Source organism: Mustela erminea, chromosome 6 (genome assembly GCF_009829155.1).
Source record: "Mustela erminea isolate mMusErm1 chromosome 6, mMusErm1.Pri, whole genome shotgun sequence".
In the NCBI taxonomy this organism is placed as follows: domain Eukaryota; kingdom Metazoa; phylum Chordata; class Mammalia; order Carnivora; family Mustelidae; genus Mustela; species Mustela erminea.
The window spans coordinates 126386170-126414051 of record NC_045619.1 but is presented as its reverse complement, the minus strand read 5'-3'; the positions used below and the strand labels follow the sequence as shown (position 1 = coordinate 126414051).

At 42.8% G+C, this 27882-nt stretch overlaps 1 protein-coding gene across 1 annotated transcript in view; it reads left to right on the top strand.

Moving 5' to 3' along the window:
- Positions 1 to 27882, top strand: part of PIP4K2A (phosphatidylinositol-5-phosphate 4-kinase type 2 alpha) — a 172707-nt gene that overhangs the window by 94143 nt on the left and 50682 nt on the right. The window contains exons 2-3 of the mRNA XM_032349607.1: positions 12661 to 12758; positions 14055 to 14151. Coding sequence (XP_032205498.1) covers positions 12661 to 12758; positions 14055 to 14151 — 195 coding nt within the window. The remainder of the gene's footprint in view (positions 1 to 12660; positions 12759 to 14054; positions 14152 to 27882) is intronic.

Below are 27882 nucleotides of genomic sequence, written 5' to 3'. Positions count from 1 at the left end.
ATCCAAAACTGTCAAGTTATGCATCCATCTCTTCTTCCCATTGGGTCCTTACTGCTCTCGAGTCCTCTGGCTTGATCTTGCTGGGGTGTATCACCCTGCACTTTACCCACTTTGTTTTTATTAGCAAATTGCATTTTAAAATACGCACTCCTATTTAAATGGTAGAGAGGTTGTGGGGTGGGGGGATGGGGGGAACAGGCCCAAAGGGAGAGGAATCTTAAGTAGGCTCCTCCCCGAGACTGGGGGCTGGATCTCACCACCGGAGATCATGACTGGAGCTGAAATCAAGAGTCTGCTGCTTATCCACCTGAGCTCCCAGGTGCCCCAGGATAAATGGCCTTTCAAGACCATTCTCATTCTCCCCATCTCCTGTCTTGCTCCAGTCTGAGATGGACGTGCTGCTCGGAAAACAGCTCCCACCGACCACCTTTATGCCTAGCAGCATAGCCTGCAGATTCATATGCTGGATGCCTCGGCTCTTTCCTCTCAATATGGCATCATTTGTAGTCAATTGTCTCTCATAATCCAAATAAATATCTCAGTGTCTCCATGGAAGAGGGGTTTTCTTTTCTTTTCTTTTTTTTTGGTTTTCTTTTGGCAGGGGTGGGGGAGGTCTTTTTTTTGTTTATTCTTGCCTGAATGAAAACAAATTACTAATTATGTATTAGTCTGGGAACATAGTATTTAGGCTGAATATATCTGAATTAATTGCCATTAATAAGCCTCACAAATTATGAGCCTCATCCTTGCTTGATTTACATATCATATAAAGTAGTGAAGCTTATTTTTTAAATGTCGCAGTATAAAGTGGTTTGGTGGGAACAATTCTGTATGTCTTAATTTCAGAATCATTACCAGTTGGGTCTTACTTATTCCTTGTCCAGTAACCATTTATTATGCCTACTTTCTTGCAGCTTAATTGCAAACTCTGTTTTGTTGCCAGTATGAACTCAGTGTTACATCTGCAGGAGTGATAACCGCTGTGATCGGCAGATCTGACCCCCAAAAACCAAACCTAATGTTTTGCAGCATAGGAGGTGTCTTAAATGAGATGGTGCTTTTAAATGTTTTTCTGAAGAGAGAGGAGTTGGTCCATATTTTAAAAGGGAAAGTCCACATAAATTTTGCTAAACTATATGTTAATCATATTTTTCAAAGGAAAACTTAGACAATTTGCTTTAATAAATTATTGCTTTGTGAAACAATTTTGAATCCTTCAAGGATACTGTTTATAATTCATTGTGATTTAATGGCATGTTGAAGAATATTTATTATCCCTTTTTTGAAATGACAAGGAATGTCAGAAGAGGGATAACTTTTCACTGCTAATAGGTCTTTCCAAATTTAGATTGCACTTCTTGAAATCAAAGCTGTTGTGATTGTAGCAGATCATGGTACAAATTTAATTAAACATGTGTTTAATAATTTATTCTAAACATCTATTTAATTATTACCCCTTTTAAAGAAGATAAGGAATCTTTTAGTAATTTTTGGCACAATGGAAGACTTAAAATTTCAGGTGGATTTTTTTCTTTCTTTCTTTCTTTTTTTTTTTTCAAAGTAAGCTCTATGTCCCATGTGGGGCTAGAACTCATGACCGTCCAGTGTATATCTTACGAAATTGCTGTGAATCTTACCTTATAGGCTGTCAGCTGCTCCAAGGGATCTTTGGGTCAGCCAATCCCACTGTCTGAATTTTATATTTGAGATAATTCAAGTGAGTGAGTTGCCTGAGCAAGACAGGCTGGGTTAGTTTACCTAATCTCACTAAGCCTCAATTTCCTTACCGGAAAATGGGGATACTAGTCCTAACTGCTCCATTCTGTTGTCAGGATCCGATAAGATACGGTACCCGAAGTGCTTAATGCATTCTTGGCGGGTGTCCACGAAGTATTAGAAGCAAGGTTAATACCAGGTATCAAAGTGAGTTAGGAAAGCTGAGTGGGGACCTCTGAAGCCCTCCCCATCCTCCCCCTTCACCACCCCGGGCCCATCAGTATCCTCCCCTCTACACACACTCTCTCTGCTCTCCCCCACTCTTGGCTTAGATGTGGCCACTTCGTACTCAACCTTGCTGCTAACCCTCCTCGCACCCCTTTGCCCTGGTTTCTGTTGAGACTGACAACAAAGCTTCTTTATTCGGTGTCTTATGTTGGGCCCCAACATTGTCCATATTGATGCCCAGGGGCTAAGCAGAACAGCGGAGCTGGTCCTCACCTGTCTGTTTTGGGGGCGACTGGCATGGCCTAAATGGAAGTGAGGCTCTTCCCAGGTCCTGGGAGAGACGCATCCTACAGCCTGTCTGCAGGGGGGTATTTACACTACTTTTATGCCCTTGAGACTTATCGGGCCATGAATATACAAAATGAAAAAAATACTTGCCAAAATGGTTTCACAGCTTTGAAGTACTCGTAAGTATAAAGTGGTGTAGCTCTTCTCTTGTGAGAGTTAATTAAGGATTTGCAACCCAAAGTACCTTGAATGTGGCCTTAATAATACAACTGGTGCTTTCATTGTATTGTTAACCTAAAAAAATTTGAATGAACTCCAAAACCATTTTTATCTCCATAAATTTAAAACTACTTGGATTTTATAATGTATGCCTACTTTCATGGGAGGTGTGTGTCATTCCTTCCTTCCAAGTGGTAATTGTGGACACAATTGTTCTATTTCCTTTCATGGATATTATGTAGCATATATCAATATAACTATGTATGTGTGTTCCCTATGGAAGTATCTATAAAGAAAGAAAATGTTAAATACTAATAATAGCAGATGTAAACTCATGATGATAAAACTGTGAGCTTTGCCACCAATTTTGGGGTGGGCCGTATGGAATGGTTGGGCAATATAGAATGCCAAACTAATAAAGTTTTCTCACCCTAAAGACTTTGAAACCCAAGAATTTTGTCCTGAAACAGTGTTCATAACCCAAAGCCATGTGTGGAATATGGAAATTAACAAATAGGATTAATTTAACCTTATTAAAGATGGTAGCTCATTGTCATTACCTCCATGAGCCAGAGAATGTGAACTAGAAACAAGGATATAATTTTGATTTGTGTAATGTCAGACTAAAGGAGAGATTGTCCAGAAAGTTAAATAGCCTTTCAGTTAATTGGGTAGCCTTACAATTAATACATTTGGGTGAAACTGATGAATGTTGTGTACAGGTGAGATTATAGAAGAAGATAATATAGGGGCTTGTGGGCCCACTATTAAAAAATAGTATTTACTAATTAAAAGCTTTTAAATGGTAGATCATGAGATCTAGCTACTCATAACCTGACCAGTGGATTGGGGGGAGAATTTCTGGGGAAAACAGAAACTCAAAGGAAATGTGAAGCCATCATGAATGAAAGAAAGATAAAACAGTAGCCGTCTGATATAACTTAGAATGGAGTTGCTTCTCTATTATAAAGGGGTACATATACTGGGATGCATTGTAATCAGCAAAATGAGAGACTAGGCTAGGACCTTTGAGATTCTCTTTTAATTTCATCATCTCATGAATCTGTGTAAACCAAGGTGTGAGTGTAATCCTATTCCATTTCTTTTTTTCTTCTCTAATTATGAGGGTGAAACATTCCCCCACATCCTGGGGTGTTCTGAGTAGCGAAGCTGGGATTTGTAGCAATAACTAAAAATATGCATTTTCTAGACGTTTAAATGAAACACTAGTCACATCTCTCTGTCCGCCAAGAGCCACATCGGGCTTCAGTCCCTCCCGGAAGCCGTCAGCACCTGCCACAGCAGCTCCCTGCTCACATTCTCGTGTCACTCACTGGCTAGACTCAGCATTTCTTCTCTCTGCTTTGTCCCTCACCCTGGGTGTATGTGTGGCCACCGTCAATGACAGTGGAGTGTTTTGTGCTGACTTTCCGTTTCCAAGTGATTACCCTGGAACTCCATTGCTCTTTATGTCACACTCGACTAACAAAAACCTTGGATGTGAAGGGGACCTCAGCCATCCTCTGCCTCTGCACCGAGCTCTGCCCAGAATGTCACTCCACGGGTTCATTTGGTTCATGGACTACAGATGGTTGCCCCTCGGCCCCACAGGCCAGTCGTAATTCCCTCTTCAAACTCGTTCTCCCACATTCTGTGGCCACTCTTTCAAGTTCTCTGTGTTCTCTTCAAGCCTCCGAGCACCCCCCGCCCCGGCCCCCAGGCTGCCTCTCACTCCCCACGGATGGCCACAGCCCCTCCTTCCCAGGGATAACAGTTGCCAGGGGACAGGAGCTGCCGACTTCCCTCAGGCAGATTCGGCTGCTTCCACACAGCCCCGTCCCTTTCCCTCTTGTCCTGCAGGAGCTGCCTCCCCACCGCCCGCACCTTGACACGCACCTGGGTTCCCACCTGCTCCCACCGCAGAAGGGCCATGGAAGCCACGTCCCTCCTCTCCGGCGTCTCTTCCATCCCTCTGCCCTCTGCCTCTTTCTCTCTCTCCTTCTCTCCTAGACTCAGAAACCAGATTCAGCATCTGCGTTCTCTCCCCTCGCCTGCGCCCCTCAGCCTCTCCACTCTGGTTCCCACTGCTACCCTCCAGCGGAACCCCTCCATGCTGAGCTCACCAAAGACCCCGTGGTGTTCGGTCCAGCTTGACTTCCCACTTCTTTGAAGCAGTCAACACTGTTCTTGTCCTGTTTTCTTCTTGACAACCCACTCCCTCACGTCCTTGAGGTGACACCATGCTTCCCCTTCTCCTTTGCGGGCTCATCTTCTCCTCCATGCCATTAACCATTGATGTTCCTCAGGACTACGGCCCTGAGGCCCGTAGTCCTCCCTGAGGACGGGAGGCCCTCCTGTCCTCTCTGTCAACTCTCCGGCTTATTTCATTTACTCCCAAAGAAGAACTACTGTCTTACATGTGGGTAACTCATATTTTTATGTCCCACCCCTGCCTCCCCTGGGAACTTCAGATGCATACGTCTACCTGCCTACTGACATGAACACTTAAGATGTTGAAACAGCACATCAAATTTAATAAGTTCAAAACTGAACTCTTCTCTTAAAGCGCTCTGACTCTGTACATGGAATCATGGTCTATCCTGTCACTCCGGTCCCTGTTTTTACCACCTTGCTGGGATCTGTTTTGTCTCTGCTATTGCTGTGTGGGCCAGGCTTCTTGTCTCTCCTGGAGCTCCACAGTAGCCTCGTACAGTCCTTGGAGGCATGCTGTTCGGCCCCATCCTGTCACGTGCCCTCTTGATTTTTTGCATTCTTAACATGTTAACCTTTTGTTTCTTTAGTTAACTGTGCCCCCCTCCTGCCACAGGGCCTTTGCACCTGTGACCCTACTTCCTGGAATCCTCTCCACCTGCCTTCTGCTCAAGTCTGGCTCCTCCTTCTGTCATTCCTGCCCTCGTCTAAGGTCTGTCATGCTTGCTCCTAGCCTGATGTCCTCTCTCCTGACACTTGTCACTATTGGAATTTTACATTTGTGCACTTCTTCAGTTAACTCTGTGTGCCCCTCTGGACTATAAACGCTGTGAGGGTGAACACTGGTGTTTGTACAGTGCCCGACCCAGATCGGACACGCACATGTTGCACTCGTGAAAGGATGGTGGTGAGTGAATATCGGTGAATTCTCAGATGACACATTCCATTTTGTCTGAAAGTTTTTCACATTTTTTTTTCCACAAAACTTTTTCCAGAGCAAGAACTATAAAGCAGAAAGGATTGAAAAAGTTTCTTTTCTTGCTTTCTTTCTAAAGAAGATACTATTGCCCGTCCAGATCCCAACAGCATGTGGCATGAGGTGTAGGAATTCAGGGGTTTGGTTTCTCCTCATTCAGACTGGGTTTTGCTTTCTTGGTAGTCACTTAGAGCCTACATTGTGATGAGAATAATTTATTATGTTCTCTCCCATTTTTTTCTGTCTAATTTGGGGAAAGTGATATGAAGTGATGGCTCCTCCACTTCCCCTTGCCGTCCTGCAAATGTCCTCTGTTTTTATTTACACTCTTGTTTCCACAAGATGCAGAAAAACTGATGGGTCACCCAGCTTTGTTCTAATTGTACTTGTTGCAAAGTTTGGTTTTCAGCTCTGATTCTCTTGTTTTCAAACTTTCCAGTGCTGGTATGAAGACATATATTTTTCCATTTTTCACAGAGAGACTGAGAATGATTTAGTATTTAAGGTACTTGGATTAAATGAATAGGAGAGACTATATAATTTTTATTTTATTTTATTTTATTTATTTGACAGAGAGAGCTCACAAGTAGGCAGAGAGGCAGGCAGGGGGAGGGGAGAAGAGCAGGCTCCCTGCTGAGCAGAGAGCCCGATGCTCAGTACCAGGACCCTGAGGTCATGACCTGAGCCAAAGGCAGAGGCTTAACCCACTGAGCCACCCAGGCACCCAGAGAATATATAATTTTAAATTAGCCTCCTATTTTTGGTAAGTGGCAGTTTCATACATTTTTTAATGGATCATAACATGAAGGAGATTTTAATAACGTAGAGGAAACTAAAAGTGATGCCTGATGAAGTTACTGAAATAATTTGAAAGGAACAGAATTGTAATTTGGCCTCGCACAAACAGTTGGTAGAGAGTTCCGCAAGGAGACTGCTTGTAGAGATCATTAGTTTATACAGGTTAAGGATTAACTGCAGGTTGTAACTAAGCTTGTTTGGGATGAATCTAAAGCGCTTGTAGGTTATGATCCATTGCAGTCAATTTTAAGGGATTATTCCAATGATTTTATTCTATCATTAGATGATAGCATTTGCTGTTTTAAACATCTGCTGTTTATCTCCGTGCTTCCCAAACTCCGCCAAGGTGCCGGAGGGCATTGCAGCAAATTTACCCCACAGTGCCCTAGGATATTTTTGAATTTCAAGAGAAATGTGGAGATACTCAGCATCTGTAAGATAGCATGCAAACGACTGGCTTCAGGGAGTTCATATTTCAGCTCACATTGTTCTGCTTTCCTCTCAAGGACATGGTATCTTTGGGAAGCTGAGTGCTTAGCAGTTGTATTTAAAAAAAAAAAAAAAAAAAAAAAAAAAAATTGTCCCAGGAAAATCGAAGTGGATCAGGAAAGGCAGGTGGTGGTTTCTAATCAGATCATAAGGCTTGATCTGCAGCGGCCAACTCTGTGTGTGTGTGTGTGTGTGTGTGTGTGTGTGTGTGTGTGTGTGTGGTGTGTGTGTTATAAATAGCCTGATGGTTTGCATATGTGTTTTCCATTTTGTCATTTAAAAAAAATTGTTATAGCACTCAGTTTTAACATGATTCAGAAAGCAAAGGCATAAGAAGGAATTCTCCCCCACCTTGGATGATGGCAGCTCTGTCCCCTTAATTGCTCAGGCCAAGACCTTGGACTTGGTCTTGTCTTCTTTCTTACACCCCACATCCAGAGCTTCAAGAAATCATATTGGCTCCACTTTCAAAAAATACTCCTTTTCCTACCTACACTGCTGTCACTGCTCCCTGCTTCTATAGTTGTGACCACTCTCACCCCTCCAGTAATCTTTTTAAACCCTAAGTTAAGTGATATCATCACTCTACTACCCAGAACCTTGCAACAGCTCCCATTATCACTTGGAATAAAAACCAGTCTTTCCAGTGATCTCAACTCTTAAGCTCTTTCTCTTCTCAGGTAATCTCCAGCCACAGAGGTCTCCTTGTCCCCTGTGTATCAGGCACACCCTGCCCCAGGGCCTTTGCACTGGAATGTGAAATGTCTCTTCACTTCCAAACCTTGGCTTACTCCAGCCATCCTGATTTAAAATACTTCAGTGACCCTTACCCATGCAGTGATGGGCATTTCCTACCTTTTTATCCTGCTTTTTTTCTTTTTTTTTTTTTTAAGATTTTATTTATTTATCTGACAGAGAGAAATCACAAGTAGACGGAGAGGCAGGCAGAGAGAGAGAGAGGGAAGCAGGCTCCCTGCCGAGCAGAGAGCCCGATGCGGGACTCCATCCCAGGACCCTGAGATCATGACCTGAGCCGAAGGCAGCGGCTTAACCCACTGAGCCACCCAGGCGCCCTGCTTTTTTTCTTTTTTCCTATGGTCTTCTAACATAGTAGATAATTTATGTCTAACATAGTAATTTACTGAGTGTACCTTTTATTTATTGACTCTTCCCACTAAAATGTAAGCTTCAGGAGGGCAGGCATCTTAATCTGTTTTCAATCACATATCCCAAGCATCTGGAAGACCACTTGGCAGTCATAGGTGTACAGCATATATATTGAATGAATGATGTTCAATATATTGTTTAAAAATCTTTATCTTGGGGCGCCTGGGTGGTTCAGTGGGTTAAGCCTCTGCCTTCGGCTCAGGTCATGATCCCAGGGTCCTGGGATCGAGCCCCGCATCGGGCTTTCTGCTCGGTGGGAAGCCTGCTTCCTCCTCTCTCTTTGCCTGCTTCTCTGCCTACTTGTGATCTCTGTCTGTCGAATAAATAAGTAAAATCTTAAAAAATAATAAAAAAATAAAAATCTTTATCTTTCTTAATATTTTGGCTGTTTGAATTATCCAGAAGGCATATTCAAATCCTCCTCTAGAGTAGTGGGTTGCCGATTTTCCCTGAGGTCTAACAGTTTTTGCTGTATACTTCCGAACTAATTAGGTACTTAAAAGGTGACTTCTATCTTTCTGGCTAATTGAATCTTTTATCATTATATACAGGCCTTCTTTATCCTTATAATGCTTTTGTCTTAAAGTTATTAATTCATCTGATGTTAGTAAAGGTCAACTAGCTTCCCAATAATTTTTGGTACTGTTTAATGTGTTTTTTCTGTTCTTTCTTCCACCTTTTTGAGTTATATTTTAAGTGTTTCCCTTGCATATAGCTCAAAGTTTCTACTTCATTTTGACAGTCTGTTTTTAACTGCTAGTGTGTGTGTGTGCTTATTGGGATTATGTGGGTATCCAGATGAGTTTCTACCATTTGCTTTCTATTTGTGCCATTTTTGCAGTGTTTATATTTTCTTCTTTGCTCTCCTTTTTAAAATAATGAGTTTCGTTTTCTTATTCTCTTCTTCCCCTTCTAGTTTGGAAGTTAGATAACTCTGTTTCTGTTCTTTTAATGTTTGCCTTTTAAATGTTATCATGATAGTTAAAGTCATATATTATGCTCCTCCTGAATAATACAAGGGCCTGTCACTGTCTGCTTTCCCACATACACGCTGTTGTTTATTCCTGTACATTTTCATCCCATGAATTAAGCATTATTACTTTATATAGGTGATATTTACTTGTGTTTATCCTTTTTACCAACTTACTTGCTTACTAATTCTTTTCATGTCTCAGGCCTTTCACGCAGAACGTTTGCTCTGTTTCTGAATCATATCCTCGTGGTCTAAATAATACGGTTCTAAAGTTGATCCATTTCCTTAGTGCGCTCTTTTGTTACTAAGTCCTCGGTTTTTGTTTCTATGAAAGAGCCTTTATTTTGCTTCCATTCTGGGTACGGTATTTTCAGTGGCTCTACCCTACGTGTGTTTTTTCTAGCACCTCGAAGCAGTGAATTTTCACGCTGCCTTCCCGGATGGAGATAGCCTCAGGCCCCACGGGTGAAGGGCCCCGTCCCACAGTCTGCCCTCCCTTCAGACGCCAGCTCCGAGCCCAGGCTGCCCCCTGTGCCTCTCACCACCCTGGCTCCCAGCCTGAGGTTCCACGGCCTCCTCTTCGGGTGTGGTGAATTTGCTAGAGTGGCTCTAGACAACACCTTTATGCACATTCACCACTTTAGTCTACAGGATCTTGTAAGAGATCCCAATGAACCGCCGGTGAAGAGGTACACAGGCCGAGGCCCAAAGGCTCCGGAGCCCGGGGACTTCTGTCCCCATGGAACTGGGGGTGCCGTCCCCTTGGCACATGTATGTGCTCAGCAGCCTAGAAGCTCACCACGTCTTGTTCAGGAGTCTTTATGGAACTTCCTCCCTAGCAACCTCCTTTCGCTTCCCTGAGGTCAGTGAGCAGGGCTGAACGTGCCAAAGCCGTATTTACTTGTCATTCTGGTGACAGCCCCCCCCCCCACCAGTCACCTTATTAGCATAAATTCAGGGGTGCTCAGGGTGCCTTATGAATGGCAGAAGACATTCCTGTCACTCTGGAAATTCCAAAGGTTTTAGATTTGTGCCAGGAACCCAGATAATGGACCAAAAATATGGACACAGTATACAGTTTTATATAGTCATTTTTCACTGTGAAGACCTGCCACTGTCTTTGGGCTGCCAGCTTGGCTGTTGACAGGATGGCTGTCCCTCTCATTGTCATTGCTTCTTTAACTTCTGTCTTTTCCCTCTGGCCACTTTTCTTCTCTTTGGTTTTGGTATCTTCAGTTTAACTACAGTGTATCTAGGTGTGGATTTCTTCGTAGACTATTTTGCTTGTCATTTCTTGTTATGTATCCATAGATTTATAATTTCTAGCAATGATAGGACATTCTCAGCCATTATATTTCAAATATTGACTTTTCCCCATACTCAGTTCCCTTCCTCTAAGATTTCAGGTAATCTCACTCCAGACCCCGTCATGAGCATTCTTCTTCTTTTCTTTTCTTCCTTCATCATTCTTTTATTTTTTTAGTTTTTTTTTTTTCCCTTCTCTCCTTTTTTTAAATGTAATGTAATTTTTCCAGTGTTCCAAGATACATTATTTATGCACCACACCCAGTGCTCCATGCAGTATGTGCCCTCCTTAATACCCACCACCAGACTCAACCAACACCCCACCCCTGCCTTCCAAAACCCTGTTTGTTTCTCAGAGTCCACAGTCTCTCATGGTCCATCCTACCCCCCCAACCCTGATTTTCCCCAATTCACTTTTCCTTTCCTTTTCCTAATGTTCTCTATTCATTATTCTTTTAAATGTTACATTTTCATTCTTTGTGGATTCTGGGTGACTTCTTCAGATCTCCCCTCTGGTATACCAGTTATCCGGTCTGCTTCTGAAGCCTTAAATTAGGGTCTTTTTGCTCTCTTTTCCGTTCACCAATCATAGTTTCCATTTTGTAAAAGTTTTATTAGATTCTCTTTCAACCTAACTGGTCATTTGGAAAGTCTCATAGTTTACTCATTTTTGCCGGTCCATCTTTTACTTCTTCATACATTTTACGCACAGTTTTTGTTTTCTTTTCTATATCTGATCATTCTAATAGCTTTAAGTCATGCAAATAATTTTTGTTTCTGCTGAATATCTTTTATCTGTTATCTTTGTGTGCTCACCGTTGGTTGAACTGAATTTGTGCGACTCCTGGAGGCCTGTGCTGGGGATGCTTTACCCCAGACACCATTTTCGTTTACTTCTACCACCTGTTGGGACTCCTTTTACTTCCTTCAGGGGTCCTCATTTAAGGTTTGAAGTGTTTGATTGAGCTCCCCAGCTTTCCTTTGACCCAACTAAATGTCAAAGTTGGTATTTATCTTCAGAGAAACGGCTCTCTCTGTTCCTGCTTGCTTGATAGTCATTGAATTCAATGACTGGATTAACTTCTTTTTAGGAGAAGGAAGACATCTTGAAGATTTCCTCGACTATGAACCCAGCAATGTGTTAACCACTCTGCTTTATCAAAGAATTCATTTTTTTTCCTTTGATTTGTTTTGTTTTGTTTTTGTAACTGAGAACCCTTCTGCGAATCCTCAATTTACTGGAAGTATAAATCTTTAAAGTGGTTTTTATTAGTAGCAACAAGGGAGGTATAGCTTGGGAGCCAAGAGAGAAAAAATAACCAAGAGAAAGTTCAACCTTTTCAAAGTCATATATCCAAAGCTGTTCCTGCCATTCGCTGGAAATCAGACAGAACTTGGTCCAGCCCTTTGTTTTCTTTTCTTTCTTTCTTTCTTTCTTTCTTTTTTTTTTTTTAATGATTTTAAAAAAGAGAGCGCACCCTGGGAAGAAGAGAGGGAGAGAGAGCGTCCTAAGCAGGCTCCATGCCCAGTGCAGAGCCCAACGTGGGGCCCTGTCTCATGACACTGAGATCATGACTTGAGCTGAAACCAAGAGTCAGACACTCATCCGACTGAGCCACCCAGGCGTCCGGCTCCAACCCTTTGTTTTCTGTAACCACATCTTTACCTCTGGTCTTGACCCCTTTCAAACCCATCTCCCTTTTACTCCCTCAAACCCATACGGCCCTCTTACACCCCAGGACTGTATGTCTCTTTCTCTTCCTTCATGAAGGCTGCTCTCTCGGTAAATTCATGCCCTGCCCCAAAATTTATTTTTAAATGTAGTTCCTGTAAGAAAGGTAAAGATCACATGAATGACCATGTTGCTTTTTGAGTACCCAAACGTTTAAAGAAATGGTTACCTTCATTAATTCAACAAATATCTATGTCAGAAGTTGTAAAGAGCCCTGGGCTGAGGCTCTGGAGGGGAAGTGGGAGGACAAATGGGAGAAGCAGGGACCGCTGGCCATGAGGGTTCACCCTTCAGGATTCCTCCCTTGTCACTGCCCCCCAAACGCCCTCCACCCAGATGAGCAGTGGGAGTTGGAGCTAGAAGGGAGGTGGAGGCAGTGGCAAAACCTGAAGAGGGAGTTAGGAGGGCCTCAAGAGAGACGGATTGGGATCAGAGCAGGAGGAAAGTGAGTGGGAGGTTCTTGGGTCTGCCAAGTTTTCTTCCTGAGCCCTGTGTTCAAGTGAAACACTTTCCACATAGATAGTAATAACCTGTGCCATTTATTTTGTATTTTTCTAGATCAATGAACTGAGCCATGTTCAAATCCCTGTTATGTTGATGCCAGATGACTTCAAAGCCTATTCAAAGATAAAGGTGGACAATCACCTTTTTAACAAGTAAGTACAAGTATGGCCCTTTTATAGGACTGACATGGCTGCCAGGAGCATGATTTTTGTGAATTTCTATAATCACATTATTTTTCAATGGGTGGGAGTAAAGTTTTGCTGATGAAGTTAATCCTGTGATAAACATAACCATCTGTCATTTTCAGAAAAGCAACAGCAGGCCCTCTTGGGTAATATCCTTTTGCCATATGGCATATTGTTCTCTATGAATATCTTATATGTTAAAAGTGATATTCTCATTACAATTTAAACGTTTGAAGCTGTAAATTGCTTGGAATTTTTAACAGCTATGGACCTCAGCTATCTTATACAAAACTTGAATAATGCCCACTTCATGAACAGGATGTGACTCCTTCATAGAACAATAATTAGGGTACATTTTCGTAAAACATAATGAGATGCCATGGCAGACATTGAGACCATTTCTCCTTCATTTGAATGTCATGTTAGATGTCATTTTGGAGCACCTTATGTATTAGCTGTCCACGAGAGCGGGAGGTACAAGGAAGTGTGAGAAATGGTCCTGCCCTCAGGGGGCTCACAGGCAGGTGGTTGGAACTCGACACGTATACAAATTACTTTCATTTGGTGTACAAAGTATGACAGTAGAGAGGTGTGTGTGTGTACGTGTACACAAAGGAGGAAGCAATTCTGAATGAGTGGGATATGAGCCTCCAAGAAATCCCGCCCACACAAGGATCAAGTATAGAATTTCTTACTGTGACCGTTGTTCTGATGGGAAGCAGATGCATTCATTCTCTTACTATTGTTTAGAGGTTGACCTCTGCAGGAATATTTTTCTGTGTGAATTTAGAATGTGGTATTTATATATAGCATAACATTGATCGTTCGGGAGTGAGAGGTAGTGTTGTTTTGCAAGCTTTAATCAGCACGTCCCTGAAGAGGAGTGTGGGGAACATGTCTGGAACGTGCTCTGCTGCCCATCCCCAGCTCCCCAAGCTCTTTGCTGTCCCTTCATGGTTTCATTCCATATGGCCTCTTGTCATTCCACTTCTTCGTCCTTGGGGGAGCAACTCTCCGGAGTGGTCAGGATTAGTCATCTAGTCCCAGCGCCCCTAGGTGATGTGAGGAGGTGAATGTGACCAATCTGTCCCTGTGTCGCCCAGATATACTGTGGGTCATAGTCAATCCTATGGAGCACACCCGTGCCTTCTGGGGGTGGGGAACTCCAGGCACTTGGCTATGTGTGGAACTAGAAGGTGGCAGATTCAGGTCTGGTTAACATTCTGTACATCTAAACTTTACTCCACAATATGCCTGTTTCAGAGAAAACATGCCGAGCCACTTCAAGTTTAAGGAATACTGCCCTATGGTTTTCCGTAACCTGCGGGAGAGGTTTGGCATCGACGATCAGGATTTCCAGGTGAGTTGCTTTTGCAACCTTTGCTTCAAATGGGTTTTGTTCCGTAAAACAGGACTTACATTTTTTTTCATTACAAGTAATTATATAATAGTAATTTTCATTTTATATAAGAATGTTTCAGTGTTTTTTTCCGAAGTAAAGGATTCTTTTGTTTAGGAGCCTCTGTACAGAATGATTTTGGCAGTCGGTAGGAAAAGGTTATTCTTCGGGAAGAGAACACACGGGAGAGTTGTAGGTGATACTCGCATTTCCCAGTGGAAGTGTCCTGTCAGCAGAGCCTCCTTTTGATTTCTGCTGTCAACTGTGTCCGCGGCCTGTGCTAGTGTGTATGTGGGTCTTGAATTCACATTTCCTGTATTTACAGAGGCCACTTAACAATCATAGAAATTCTATTTTGTTCCGATTGATTTGCTACTTTTCAAATTGGCCAAACCTGACTCTTGCTCATGTTTGTCAGAGGCTACACCTTGTGCACTATGATGCATCATGGTCTAGTGACCGTAGAGCTCTTGTCGTCAGCAGGAGCCTGCCGGTCCCGGGACAGCTTGGGGAGCACTCTCATCTGCTCTTGGTACCCACCACAGAAAACTGTGCTCCGTTGCTTTTCTTCCTATGGATGCCTGGTTCTCAAATTTGACTTTTAAAATTGAGATCATGGGGATGCCATAAGTGCTAATCCATGGTCTTTTCTGCTAAGAAAGGACCTGACATCAGTTAGCCAGTCAGATTTGTAAAAACCAATGATTTTTCTAAAGATTTTATTTATTTATTTGAGAGAGAGAGAGAACACAAGTTGGGGGGAGGGGCAGAGGGAGAAGGAGAATCAAGATCCCCACTGAACAGGGAGCCTGATGCAGGGCTCGATTCCAGGACACCACAGTCATGACCTGAGCTGAAGGCCGACGCTTAACCAACTGAGCCACCAAGGTGCCCCCCAAGGACTTTTTTAAGAGCAGAAAATCTGAGTTAAGAGATGCAAGGGCTGCTTTCTGGTCTTTTAGGACAGTCTATTCATTTTACTGTGGAAGCACTGACTTACTTTAAATCCCTTCAAATCTAGTAAACACTCTTTCGTTTGCCTCAAATCAGAGATCCTAATTTACCCTGCATTAAGTGCCATATAGCTGTCCCAAGTGACCTTACAAGTTGAACATCGACACAGTTTACCTTGTATTTTCCCTTAAAGAGTAGGATCCATAAGACACTATTCTTTTAGTATATACTTCTCTAACGATACGTGGGCCTCCCCACCCTGTCCTGCCCCATTCTTGGTTTTCCAAGAATTTCTCGCATGCTCACTCGGGCTTCCAAGAAGCTTCCAAGCTGCCAGGCCGCCAGTGAGATGCCCTCCTCCGTGGACTAGAGCTGAGGTTCCCAAAGAGGTGGGTTCCGAGCAGAGGCTGGGTGCACCCCAGCGAGGGCTGAGGAGAAGTGGGACAGGATAGAGTGGGCACTCACTTTGCTTTCGAAAAACTGGTGGAGCCAGCACTCAGATTTGGGCCTTCTGTATAGGAGAAAGAATTTCAGTCAAACCTAGACTTGGAATTTACTGCTGAAAAAAATGTCACATTTATTTATTTATTTATTTGAGAGAGGGAGAGAGAGAGAGAAAGCAAGAATGGGGGGGGGGCGGGGGGGAGAAGCAGACTTCCCGCTAAGCAGAGAGACCAACAACATAGGACTTGGTCCCAGGACCGGACCCCAGGATCATGACCTGAGTTGAAGGTAGGCGTTTAACTGACTGAGCCACCCAGGCACCCCAATAAGTCACTTTTAAAGAATAAATTTCGGAATAGTAAAAAAGGTTTATATAAAACAAAAAGGAATAATTTTACATTATTTAAGAACTGTTAAATACATTTAAAGAAGCTGTATGAAAATAAACAGTGCTTTAAAGGAATGAATAGCTGACAACTTCGATATCCTAAGAAAATCTCCTCTGCCTGGTTCCCATGTTAAGTTTTCGTGTGTTTCTTCCTCTGTCCCCCCCACCCTTTTTTTAATTGGCTACGCTGGCATTTCACAGAAACTGGCTTTTGAGAGCCTATGCTATAGGATCTTGAAGTTCCTCAATTTATTACCAAAATGAAATTCTTAAATTTCTTCCTGTAATCAGCCCTGTTAAATGTGATCTGAAATGGACCTTTATAGCCTAAAATCTGTACTACAGCTGATAAAAGTAGTTTTTTTGAATTTCCTAAAATGACCAGTTTAGTTGCAGAAATACCAAGACATGAGCCACTTTTCCTTCACCTTTCTCCCCCCTAAAAACAAAACCGTGTAACTTGGTATTTAAATAAGTGCAAATTGCTAAGTATAAACTTTAAAGGCAAATCAGGCAAGTAGAGGATGATTCACGTAACTAATTGGCAATTCTCTGAAGCTCTTAGTGGGAGATATCGGTAGAGAGAGCCGGTGTGTATGTAATTAATCATTTGAACAGCATTCCTCTCCTCAGCTACACCCAGTGCTTTTGGCATTTAAATTGCTGCTTTCTCTTTGGCAACTGTATTTCTATTAAAAAAAAAAAAAAAAAAGTGGGTGTTTAGTAACTTTCGTAAACCAGAGATATATGCTGGTTTCCCTCCCTGTTCCCATGTTCCTTTCCCAAGGTCTTTACCTTTTAGGAAATTTTCAGTAGGGGTAGGCCCCAGAGTTAAAACTGAAGATCAGATTATAAATGTAGGGCTCCACTCCCCTACTTTGTTGGCTACCTGGTTTGGAAAAATGGAAGAAGTGTGCCAGCTCTGGCTCTGAGTTTGTACCTTGGGACCTCTGGGCATTGCCAGGTTGAAGGTAGAGGTGCTATGGCCCAGCAGTGGGCATAGGCCAGGACTAGAGGGGCTGTTATCCCAGCTGCTGGGCACATCAGCTCAACACCTGCCCAGACATTGCATTGATCATGGCACGAACAAGTAACGTGTATGGGTTGACATAGAGTACCAAATTAAATACTCTTTCTCAATCTGATTTGAGAAAGAGTCTGATCATCTTTTGATGGCACCGATTGCTAGAGGGAACCAGACCTCACATTGCTTTGCCTTTCCTTGATGTGTTTATTTTTCTGAAGAGCCTTCTTATTGGATGAGTGGCTTTAAATCAATATGGCGAGAAGTAACGCCACTGTCTGATTCATTTCGTATTCAGACCTCCTTATTGAATCAAAGGGATAAACTGTGTTGACCCACCCTGTGTGTGTGAATGCCTTTTTGCTGCACCTGAAAAAAAGTCACTATTGATGAACCTGATAAAAGTAGAACGTGGTAATTAGCCTACCTAATTGACCTCTATCAGCATCCTTAAACTTCTTGACAAGAACTGAAGAGCACTCCTACCGTAAACATTTGTATTTTTCCCCTTCAAATCTAGTAAACACTCTTTCTTGGATGGCCTTTAAAATAAAACTTTTTTTCTTGCTGTTACAGACAAATGCAAACAGTGGTTCTAGAATATTCATTAATAACAGTATCACTTAGCATTATACATATAAACCTCTGTGTAGGTGTGTCCAGTGCGTCCAGATTCGGAACTTCCTCCAGCTTATTAGTGTGTCTTAAAATGACTTCATTGGTTTGTAAGAGGCTCAGTGTTGAATTATGTTCTTCTGATCATTGTTGGGCCAATGAGATGCTGCATTACTGTACTTTTAAGATAAGTCATCTTTCAAGATAAACGCACCCATGGAGTGCATTCACTGTTGGAGGTCTCCACTGTTCCTGACACTGTTTCTGCCTCCGCTGCTCCCCGAAGCTCTGGTCCTCCTTTGGTGGAGGATTTCATGCACAATTACACTCAGTGTGTGTTTATTTGCACCTAGTGCATGTCAGGCTGTTTGCAAGACATTATAGGGGCTGCAGAAGGGAAGAAAGTGGAGGAATTCCTCAGTCTTTGTTTGTTTTAACTGTTCTCTATCAGATTCTGTATAAGATGCTAATGAGATTTATAGAAATCCAGACATCTTAATTTTTACTGGTCTTCAAGAAAACCTGCATCCCTCTTTCCAGTGTCTCAGAGTACCAGAGCCTCTTACACCAGGCCTGGCAAGTCAAAGGGAGGGTTCGCTTAAAGTTTCTGAGCTGCAGGAGAGGATTGCCCACCAGAAACCAAAAAGTTCTGCACGATGGAGATGATGCTATTAAGCCTCACCCCACCACATAATTGAAACTGAGCCCTCTTGTTCTTCCTGGAGGATAATACCAGGTTTACTTTTCCCCTACCGCGTCGCCTGAATTAGAATCCCTCATTATTTGCATTTGATGCATCTTCGGCTTTGTATTTGTAATGGAGAATTCTAATTTTAAAATAATTAATTGTAAAAGCTAATGTTTTAAACTTTTGATGTTCTAGTTTCAAGTTTAAAAATAAAATGTTCAAATGTTAAGATCTTGAGAGTATACAGAACTTTGGGGGGGATAAAATCTGCCGGTATCTGTAGAATACAGAGTCTGTCACTGTATCTTGAAATGTAGACTTCCCCAAAACCATTTAAACTTTCTGAGGGCAGGGACTGTGTCTCCTGTGTCTAGGGGTGCAGGCCCAGAGTTTAGTATCAGCCTGGCTTGGGGCAGGCGCGTAGGAAATATCTGTGGCAGAAAGGGAGGGAGGGCTTGGGGGTCAACACAGGGAAATGAACCTTCTGGGCCAAAGCATGGTGCCAAGAGCTCAGGAAATGTGAAGTGTCGGATGGTGGTGGGACTGTGGAGAGGAAGATGGGAAACTGCCCCGCAGGCTTCCCTCGGATTCTTCAGCCCCAGAGCAGCCCTGTGGATTTTGCACAGGGGAATGATGTGATGACATGTGGATTTTCTAAAGATAACTGAGGTGGTTATGGACAGAATGCATAAAGGAGATAACGCAGCTCAGAGACTATGAACTATCCCAGGGACACCAGAGCCCTCCGCACTGACAGAGTCAAGCAGAGAGCAGCGCCCCAAGGTAGAGGGAAGAGAAACCTGACAGGAGTGGAGGTGTTGGAGCCTGAGGGGCTGGGGGAGCAGGGGTACTGGTCACTAGCAGGAGGAAGGCTTGGGAAAGGGCGAGGGGAGAGCGGAAGATACAGTTGAGTGTTTAGCCTTTTGAACATAGAGGTGATCTTGTTTGTGGGCAGCTGGGGAGCGCAAGCCCAGACGTGGGAGGGATTGGCTTCTGGGTGTTGTCTCTCGACAGACCTACTTGTCCTGTCACCATCTGGAATCTGCTTCCTCCTTGAGCCATATAAGCTCTTTCTTTCCTCTGTAACTGCTGTGTCTCTTGAGCCTGCTCATTCACAGCCTCTCCTCACACCTTTTGGCCTCAGCGGTGAGCCTCTGTAGGCCTCACAGTGCATATTGGACAGAAACTCCTCCTGGGCCAAAAACCGAAGCAGTCTTCTCCTGACAGACTTTTGGGAAAATTGCCTCACAACCTATCAACATCATCAGATTTTTTTCTTGTTCTTTTTCTGCTCCTTCTTGTAAGTTGAACCAGTGACTGTCTCCATCACAGACTGTCGGCCTTTGTCCCCTCCCACCCCCCGCAACCCCACTGAACCCTTTGGGTTATGACCTGTGGTTTCCAAGAGCTGACAGTCGTCCCTGCCACAGGAAACTCCTGTCCAGGTTAGATGTTGTGTTTGCTTATTATGATCCCTGGGCACAGGTCTGTGGTATCTTAATGTCAATTAAGTACCAACCCGAGATTTTTAAAGGAGATCTCATGGTGCTCTGTGAAGTTCCTGCAACTCTTTTTCTCTGCCAGTCATCACCATTCATTTTTGTGTTCTTCTTTTCTCAGTTGTTTCATTATTGATAAATGTTAAATTGCAGTGTTCTTACTCCCCGTTTTAATGAAAGCCACTCTACACCTGAGATCACAGCTCAGACTTTCTTTGAAATTCCCGAGGAGCTTAACATATGACTTTGAACACAGTGGGCATTTAATAAATCCTTGATGGTAATGTTCAAGTTAGCATGTTGGTCTTTGCCTCTCCGATGAGGTCAGAGGACCATCTGTGCTCCCTCAGATATGTCAAACGCAAACCCAGAAAGCGGCCTTGGCCGGGCAGTTGCTCCTGGCTCCCGGCCTTGTGATTTGAGGCATGTAATCATAATCCTGGGTTGTCAGCAGGGAGCGATCAGCTTCCAGGTTTCAAGTCCATGAAACAGGTAACGTGGGTTAGGAAAAAGAACATTTCCTGGGGGCAAAAAGGCTGGTCTGAGTCTTGGATCTTCAGGGACTATGGCTGTGGTCTGTCTCCGGTCGCTTAGTCCTGGAGGGTCTCAATTTTCTCATCTGTGAAATGAGGGAAAAGGACATGATGTTCGCTGAGTCCCTCCCAGCTGTCAACTCTCTGAATCTGTTATTAAGTCATCTCAAGGAGATGACAGTCACTGAAGTTCTTGTGTACAAGACCGACATGTTCCCTTTGCAAGGTGGTGGCTTTCATACACTGGAGTATGGCGGAAGTGATCTTAATGGCCTTTCTGTTGATTAAAAGTAAGAAGTTTTCATACATGATTTTTAACAGGACTACAAACCCATATCAAAATGGGAAAAAAAATCCAAAAACATGTAAGACTCAGAATTAAGTGTTCAGAATGCTTGGGTATTTAAAAAACGCACAGGGGACCATAATGGTTACTAAATCATGACATTCTCAGGAAAGGCATAGAAGATCGGTGGCAAGAATGAGCTAATTAAATTGACCTTTGCATTTCCTCCACACTTCTGGAGGCCCCACTAATCCCGGACCTCCCACTGCGGAAATAAACATCTTCAGTGTAGCCTTGCACAGGAGTGGAGAGGAAAGATGGCACCATTAATCCCTTTCTTAAGGGAAATGACAATAAATTTCCAATTAGAAGCATAAGAAGGCCACTGAAGAGTGAGCTTCATCTCTCATTATCTTCCTTTAGTTCCTGCCGAGGGCTGACACGCCACCAGAGCTTCAGACATCGCTGTTGAGTTTGGGGACAGGGTGTTGTAAGATCAGCCATGTACTAGGCTGTGCAGAATAGAAATAGTAAAAATCAGTTCACTTACCAAGAGGCAAAAAAGGCAAGTGAAAATGGAGTAAATTGTCAGATTGTTACCTGTCTTACATTTAATAGCTCTTCCCTTTAAGAGCTTTAGTTTTTGTCAGAGAGTTCATTTTCCTACCCAACTCCCAGCAAGCCTAGGAGCAGCCTAAGAAGTAACATTTGAGTGCTGTCATGTGTCCACTGCACTGGACCGAGCAGAGCGTGCGTGTAAATGTCCCTTCACTAGCCAGAGACAACCCAGGCAACCAAGCTGCTTGCCTTAGGGACTTGCAAGAGAAAAGTTTGGTCCTGTCACACATGCCTGTGTACTGGAGGAGTGTGTTTATATGAAATGTCCAGAATTGGCAACTCTAGGACAGTGCAGAGTGGTTTCCTGCTTGGAGGATGGATGTCAGAATGGGAGTGACTGCTAATGGATACAGGTTTCTTTTCGAGGTGATGAAAATGTTCTAAAATTCATTGTGGAGATGGTTAACTTTGTATATGTACAAAGACCATTGAACTGAACACTTTAAAGAGGTGAATTGTATGGTATGTGAGTTATAGCTCAGTAAAGCTATGAAGGAAGAAGAATGCGGTTTAAACCTAGTTTTTATTCAATACATGATTTTCATTTTCCTCTACCACTGACTTTGGCTGCCTTTTTCTTGAGGGTAGGGTGTTATGATAACAGTATTGGCATTCAGAACAAGTGAATTTGAGGAATTACATAGTTTATAATATGAAATGAATGAATGGCTGGTGAATACAGCACACATTTTGCAATTAGTTTACATTTGTGATCAGATTTTCCCCCTAAACTAATAGCAAATCATTATCCATTTCCTATGTCTCTACAAACTAACAGCAGTAACTACTACTGAACACTAATTAGTAGAGCAAGAAGGAAACCTAGAGACATGAAGTCCAACTGTCTTTGCGGATAATCAGGTAACAGAGTGAGGGGTGGGGGAGGGGAGTCGGGAGGCCTCCTTGCCCTTGACTTCTAACTCGCTCTGTTTCTGCCATCCATGCGGAGACCTGGAACCTGTGAGAAATTTCTGTGGGCAGTGAGGTTAACAAGACACTCTATCAATGTCTATTCATCCATGTTTTAAATGTTGAATTGAGTCTTTTAAAGCCCTGCCTTGAAGGGGATTGTAAATGTCACGGTAACTCAGTGTGTTACACAGATGACCTCCTAGACCGTCCGTTCCAAGGTTGCTTTTCCAAACCTCCATCCCTCTCCTCGGGCCCTCATTTTTACGTGGCACCCACTCACCTTCCTTTATTCTCGCTTCTCCCTCGAGGTAACAGAGGCATGTACATTGAGCTCCCCTGACTTTCCCTCGCCTGTGCCTTCAAATTCATGGGTGTCTTCCTCCAGCCTACTTTTCTCCCCTCCTCCTCCTCCTCCTCACCCTCCTCCCTCAGGAAGGAGTCACCCATCTCTTCAGGCTGCCTTCCCCTGTGCTTTCTATTTCTTTAGAGACTTGTCCCAGCCCCTTTCCCCTCTGAAGGAGGTAAGCAGGAGGCGAAGGATAGAAGGAAGACCTTGTGGGTTGGGATTTTTTGACATGTAAGTTCTTTATAAAATGTTTTAAATTCTTTTGTAAAAATATAAATGGTCATTAAGGAGGGCTATAGGAAATAACCTGCAAAGGTAAATGACAATGTGTGGCTCTCGATTTTCAGTGGGTACAAACCAGAGGCTTGGCCAGGGTGGGGGATGGAATTGAGAGCAAATTGGAAGAAGCTGATTCTGTAAGCCCTTCTTCATTTTTAACTTCCCAGCCCGCAGACTCATGGCAATATTGATCTGCACTTCTAAATCTCTTCCAAGTTGAAATTCACTATTTATAATAACAGCTATCATTTATTGAGTACTAATCTCTTCCAGGCACTAATTTGAAACTTTATATTCCTCTAATTTAACTCCCATACTTTTGACTAGTATTATTATTATCTTCATTGTTATTTCTATAGACAGGGAAACTGAGGCACGAAGAGCTTAAATTAACTTACCCAAATTCACAGTCTTGACTCTTAAGGTTCCCTGTGTCCCATGTCGTGTTATAACGTCCCCCAGGCTCACCATCATCCCTGTTTGGAACTTGAAAGGTCACCAGGCCTCTGCTTACGGCCATGCGGACCTGAGAAAATATGAGAAAATGAAATAGAAGTCTGAATAAACTAAACAGGGAGATATGGTTTTGATGTTCAGAGCATTCTGATGAGTGTGTACGTAGTGGGTGTGTGAGTGTGTTCTCTTCTGATGGCTTCGAGCCTTGGGAAGGTGTTGGAGGACATTTCCAAAGGCCAGTGGGACATTTCACACATTGAATGCTCTGGATTGCCTTTAAATTGTCCTGTGACTTTGATCCCAGATATCCAGAGGGCATTTTGTTTTTGCACATTCACACTTTTGAACTGAGAGTTTCAGAATCCCAGATTTTGAATTTTTTAAATGGCACCTTATTTCAGAATATATGGCTTTGTCCATGACAAAGAATCTCTTTCCTTTTTCCCTTCCCTTCTTCCTTCCCTTCTCCCTTTCTTTCTTTTGTCAGTCCCTCCATCCGTCTGTTTTCTAATAAGGGAACAAGAGTAGAACTCAACACTCTACATAGATTTCATTGGGTGATTTTACCCCACAGCTTTCTCATACACACAGACAGGTAGGTAATGGTGAACATTCCTAAGAGTAAATATTTTACTTTGAAAATGGGAATTACCTTGTAGATGACTAAACCAGCCCTGTTAGCAGTGCTTTTTAGGTCTTTGGTTAGATCAGATTTTCTTCTTAGACTTGGTTTTTTAAATTAGATGGTTAAGATGAGACAGAATTTAAAAAAACAAAATCTCCTAAAAAAAAAAAAAATGGAATGGTCTCTTCGGCTGGCCCTTCTTTCTTCCATGTACATCCTGTCCTCACTTACAGATTTTGTCTTTTTTCCTTTCTCTCTCTTTCTTTCTTTCTCTTCTTTCTTTCTTTCTTGCCATTTTAGCATTGTGGAGAATACCCCGGAATATCACATTCCCAGAGTAAAGGATTACTTGTTTCAGTCTTGGCCTTCTTTGCCAAGAAAACCCTTACAGTTTTCAGCAGGATGGGACAGTGTTTAAAGATAGAAACCAGTCACCAAAAGAGAATGAAAGCCTCCAGCAATATTCAGAACAAGTGAATGGCCTTGAGAATTAAAACAGACCCTGTGCCACGTGGTCAGAAATGTGAAGAATTCTTAGGATTGACACCATCGCCCCATGCACAGAACTGTCCGAAGAGCGAAGCGCTAGGCAGCTTTCAGCCCTGTCTGTGCCACATGAATTGTAGGCCTCTAAGCCCAGGGCTCAGTCACACATGCTTTCCCGGTCCCGAAGCCTTGTTCCACAAACACACATCCGTCTCAGCTCTGGCCTTGAGAGAAGACAGCAACTACGCCTACCCACCTCAAGTCAAATAATGAACAGTGCTAGAGTGAGTCAGGATAGATTTGTACACATGTTAGTAAAAGTGTAAATTGAGGACTCTGGGCTGCATTAGCAATGAGGCTGTTGCCGATGATACATTTTTACTTGGCAAGACGGAAAACATACAGACAGTTTGGGTTTTGTGCCAGTTCGCTCATGCTCTAAATTGTGATTAGAAGGTGTTTGTCACCGCAGAAGACTGTGTCAGCAATCCCATCGCTAATGCCCACCAGATTCTCAAGCCTGGGAAGGAGGCGGCAGTGGCGGGAGGGTCGGAGGCCAACTGCTCTGGGCAGGGTCCCTGTAAAGCCATGTGTGTACATCGACCCACTCAGATGTTCAAGCACTAAGGCAAACAAGTCATTTCCGTTGTCTGGGTTTTGTTTTCTTACCTTTAAGTTGAATGATTTGGAATAATCTCCAGGTTGCTTTTAACTGTCATGCTCTTTGATTATGAGCATTATTTACACATGGGGGGAACCCTGTGGGCACTCCCAAAGGTCCCTCCCAAACTCTGCTTCTCTCAAGCCGTCCTCTTGACCTCCCAAACACGCCAACCATCCTGTATGATACTATGGGCCATTTTTCCTTGTGACAGGGCAGAGCACACTGAAGAATTTCAATATTCAGTTTTGCTACGTAGCAGACTGTATGGAGGCCACTCAGTGACTCCTTTCAATATATGGCTCTGATTTCCTTCTCTCCGCTCATTTTATCGGTCTTGACAAAATTGTCCAGAGAATGTCTAGAATCTATGAAGTTTTATTTTCATGCTGTCCTAAGAACTATTGCCATCTTCTTTTTAATCATGGCCCAGATATCCTAAGCCATCATTATGCCTCTGCTGAGGTGATGGTCGTAGCTTTCTGACTGAACTTTTGTTCGACTCACCCTCTGAGGTGAATCTATAGTTCCTGGAGCCGTGCACCATGCCTTCGAGTAAATACGTTCTTAGAGTTATAAAAGGTCTGTGGTGGAAATTTCACTCAGCTCACCCTCTCCCCTGGTTTCTTCTTGATCATTTTACAGACATAGAAACTGAGGCTCAGAGAGGCTAAATCCAAGGGTTGAAGAATGGCAGACCATTACACAGTACTGCCTTGAGACACACACACACACACACACACACACACACACACACGCACACACACATTTCTACCTTAGTTCAAAGACCGCAGAAAGTCAATGATTGTGATGTTAAGTAATGGCAAAAATTTAGTCTTTGAAAATTGCACCTTTTGGTTTCTTCAGAGGAAGCTTTAGGGAGGAGCCTGCATAATACCTGACTTCCTTGTACTCCACAGTTTGGTTATCTTCAAGTAGGAAAATGCATCTGGCCTTTCCTATCTCAGAGGAATGTTGTGAAAATAAAGATGAAATAATGAGTTGGATTTTTCCAGGCCTTAGAGCCATTCCAAGAATTGTGCATTTTGTGTGAAATACTGTTTACTCTTCTGATTTTCTGCTTGTCTAAGGCTTTCAGTAAATTTGATTCATATCTTTTTATGTTCATAGTGATAAAGGTACTTTCTTAATTTTCACAAAGTGTTCCTTACTTCTTTGATTATTTGAAAGCTAAGAGCTTTAAAAAAAATCCTTACACACACTGGAAGTAGACACTGTGGGTTGGGTCTACTCATGTGATTATTGAAAAACGGAGTTGAGGCAGAACCAATATTAGAATTGTGAAGTGTTATAACCAGAATTAAGACATGGACAGTATGCTAATGCATAGTCTAGAATAAATGATTATCAATATATTAGATACTGACAGGGAAGACAAAGAATTTGAAAAGAGGTAACATCTGAGCTGAAGAGCCATTGCTTATTTGATGAGTCATTTCTAGCCCTATGGAAACCTATACATTACTTTGTACATATCATTATTAAACATTTCTCTACTGAATTACTACAGTGAATGCAACAAAGTCTTCTTTTTCACAATAAAGCTTCCCACTTGGGGGCACCTGTGTGACTCAGTCAGTTGAGCGTCCAACTCTTGCTTTCTGTTTGGTCATGATCTCAGGGTTGTGGGATCAGGCCCCACATCAGGCTCTGTGTTGAGCATGGAGTCTGCTTGTCCTTCTCCCTCTGCTCCTCCTTGGGCTCCCTCCTATTTCTCTCTCTCAAATAAATAAAATCTTAAAAAAATAAATTTTCATATTTAACCAAATCAGAATGGGACAGAATATAGTGGGAAAGTGTTTATGCAGGTACCACCAATGCACTGGACTTGACACACTATGCAGACAAAACATATCAGAGCCACAATTCAGCAGACTCTTGATTCTTAACCAGGGAGACAGACCTGCTGCAACTGTCAGTGTCCTCTGTTTCTTCAGATGCCCCCGCCCACACCTTTGGGGTCAGAATCTGCATTTCAACATGATCCCCAGCTAACTTGGTGGTTCATTAAATTTTAAGAAGCACTTACTGTGCAGCTTTCAATTTTATTCTCTCCCATTGGTCTGTGAGGGAATGTTAGACTTTAATATCTGATATTAATGAATATGTTGCTGTCATCCTGTTCTTTGCTGAGCATAGGTGGCCTTTCTTACCTACCCTGCCCCCTTCCCAAAAGAAGTTATTTTGAATAATTCTTTGCAGGTTAATGTGTGGGAAGAAAATGTAAGACCACTAGCCCATGGCAATGGTTGCCTTTTTTATTTTATTTTATTTTATTTTATTTTATTTTATTTTATTTTATTTTATTTGCTAGTGTTTAAAATCCCAAGAAGGGGAATTCACTTCGATTTTCTCCTTTTTTTCTTCTTAGTAGGAAGTAGTGTGAAGGATAATTTTTTTTTTTTTTTTGAGGACCAAAAAACCAATGTCGTGGAGAATTAGACTTTCACGAATATGGCCATTTTCACCCTGAAAATTATTTTCATCCTTCTCAGTCTGTCGAATGGATTTCACTTGTCTCAAGAATAGTTTAACACTTCCAGATCCTGCTATTTAACGTCATTGGAAGTTACGTCGATTTTTTTTTTTCCTTCTCTCCAGTTTCCTAATAACCTAAGGAAAGCAAATTCAGCTCATTGGCAACCTTGGCTCTGCACTTGACAGGTGTGCCTGGCAGCACTCTGATCAAGATGCGCTGTCGCGGGATGTGGCGGTGCGGACAGCCGTGCCGAGGTGCATTCTGGGAGATGCGCTGTTGCAGTACGTAGTGGTGCGGGCAGCCATGCTGAGGTGCATTCTGGGAGATGTGCTGTTGCAGGACGTAGCGGTGCGGACAGCCGTGCCGAGGTGCATTCTG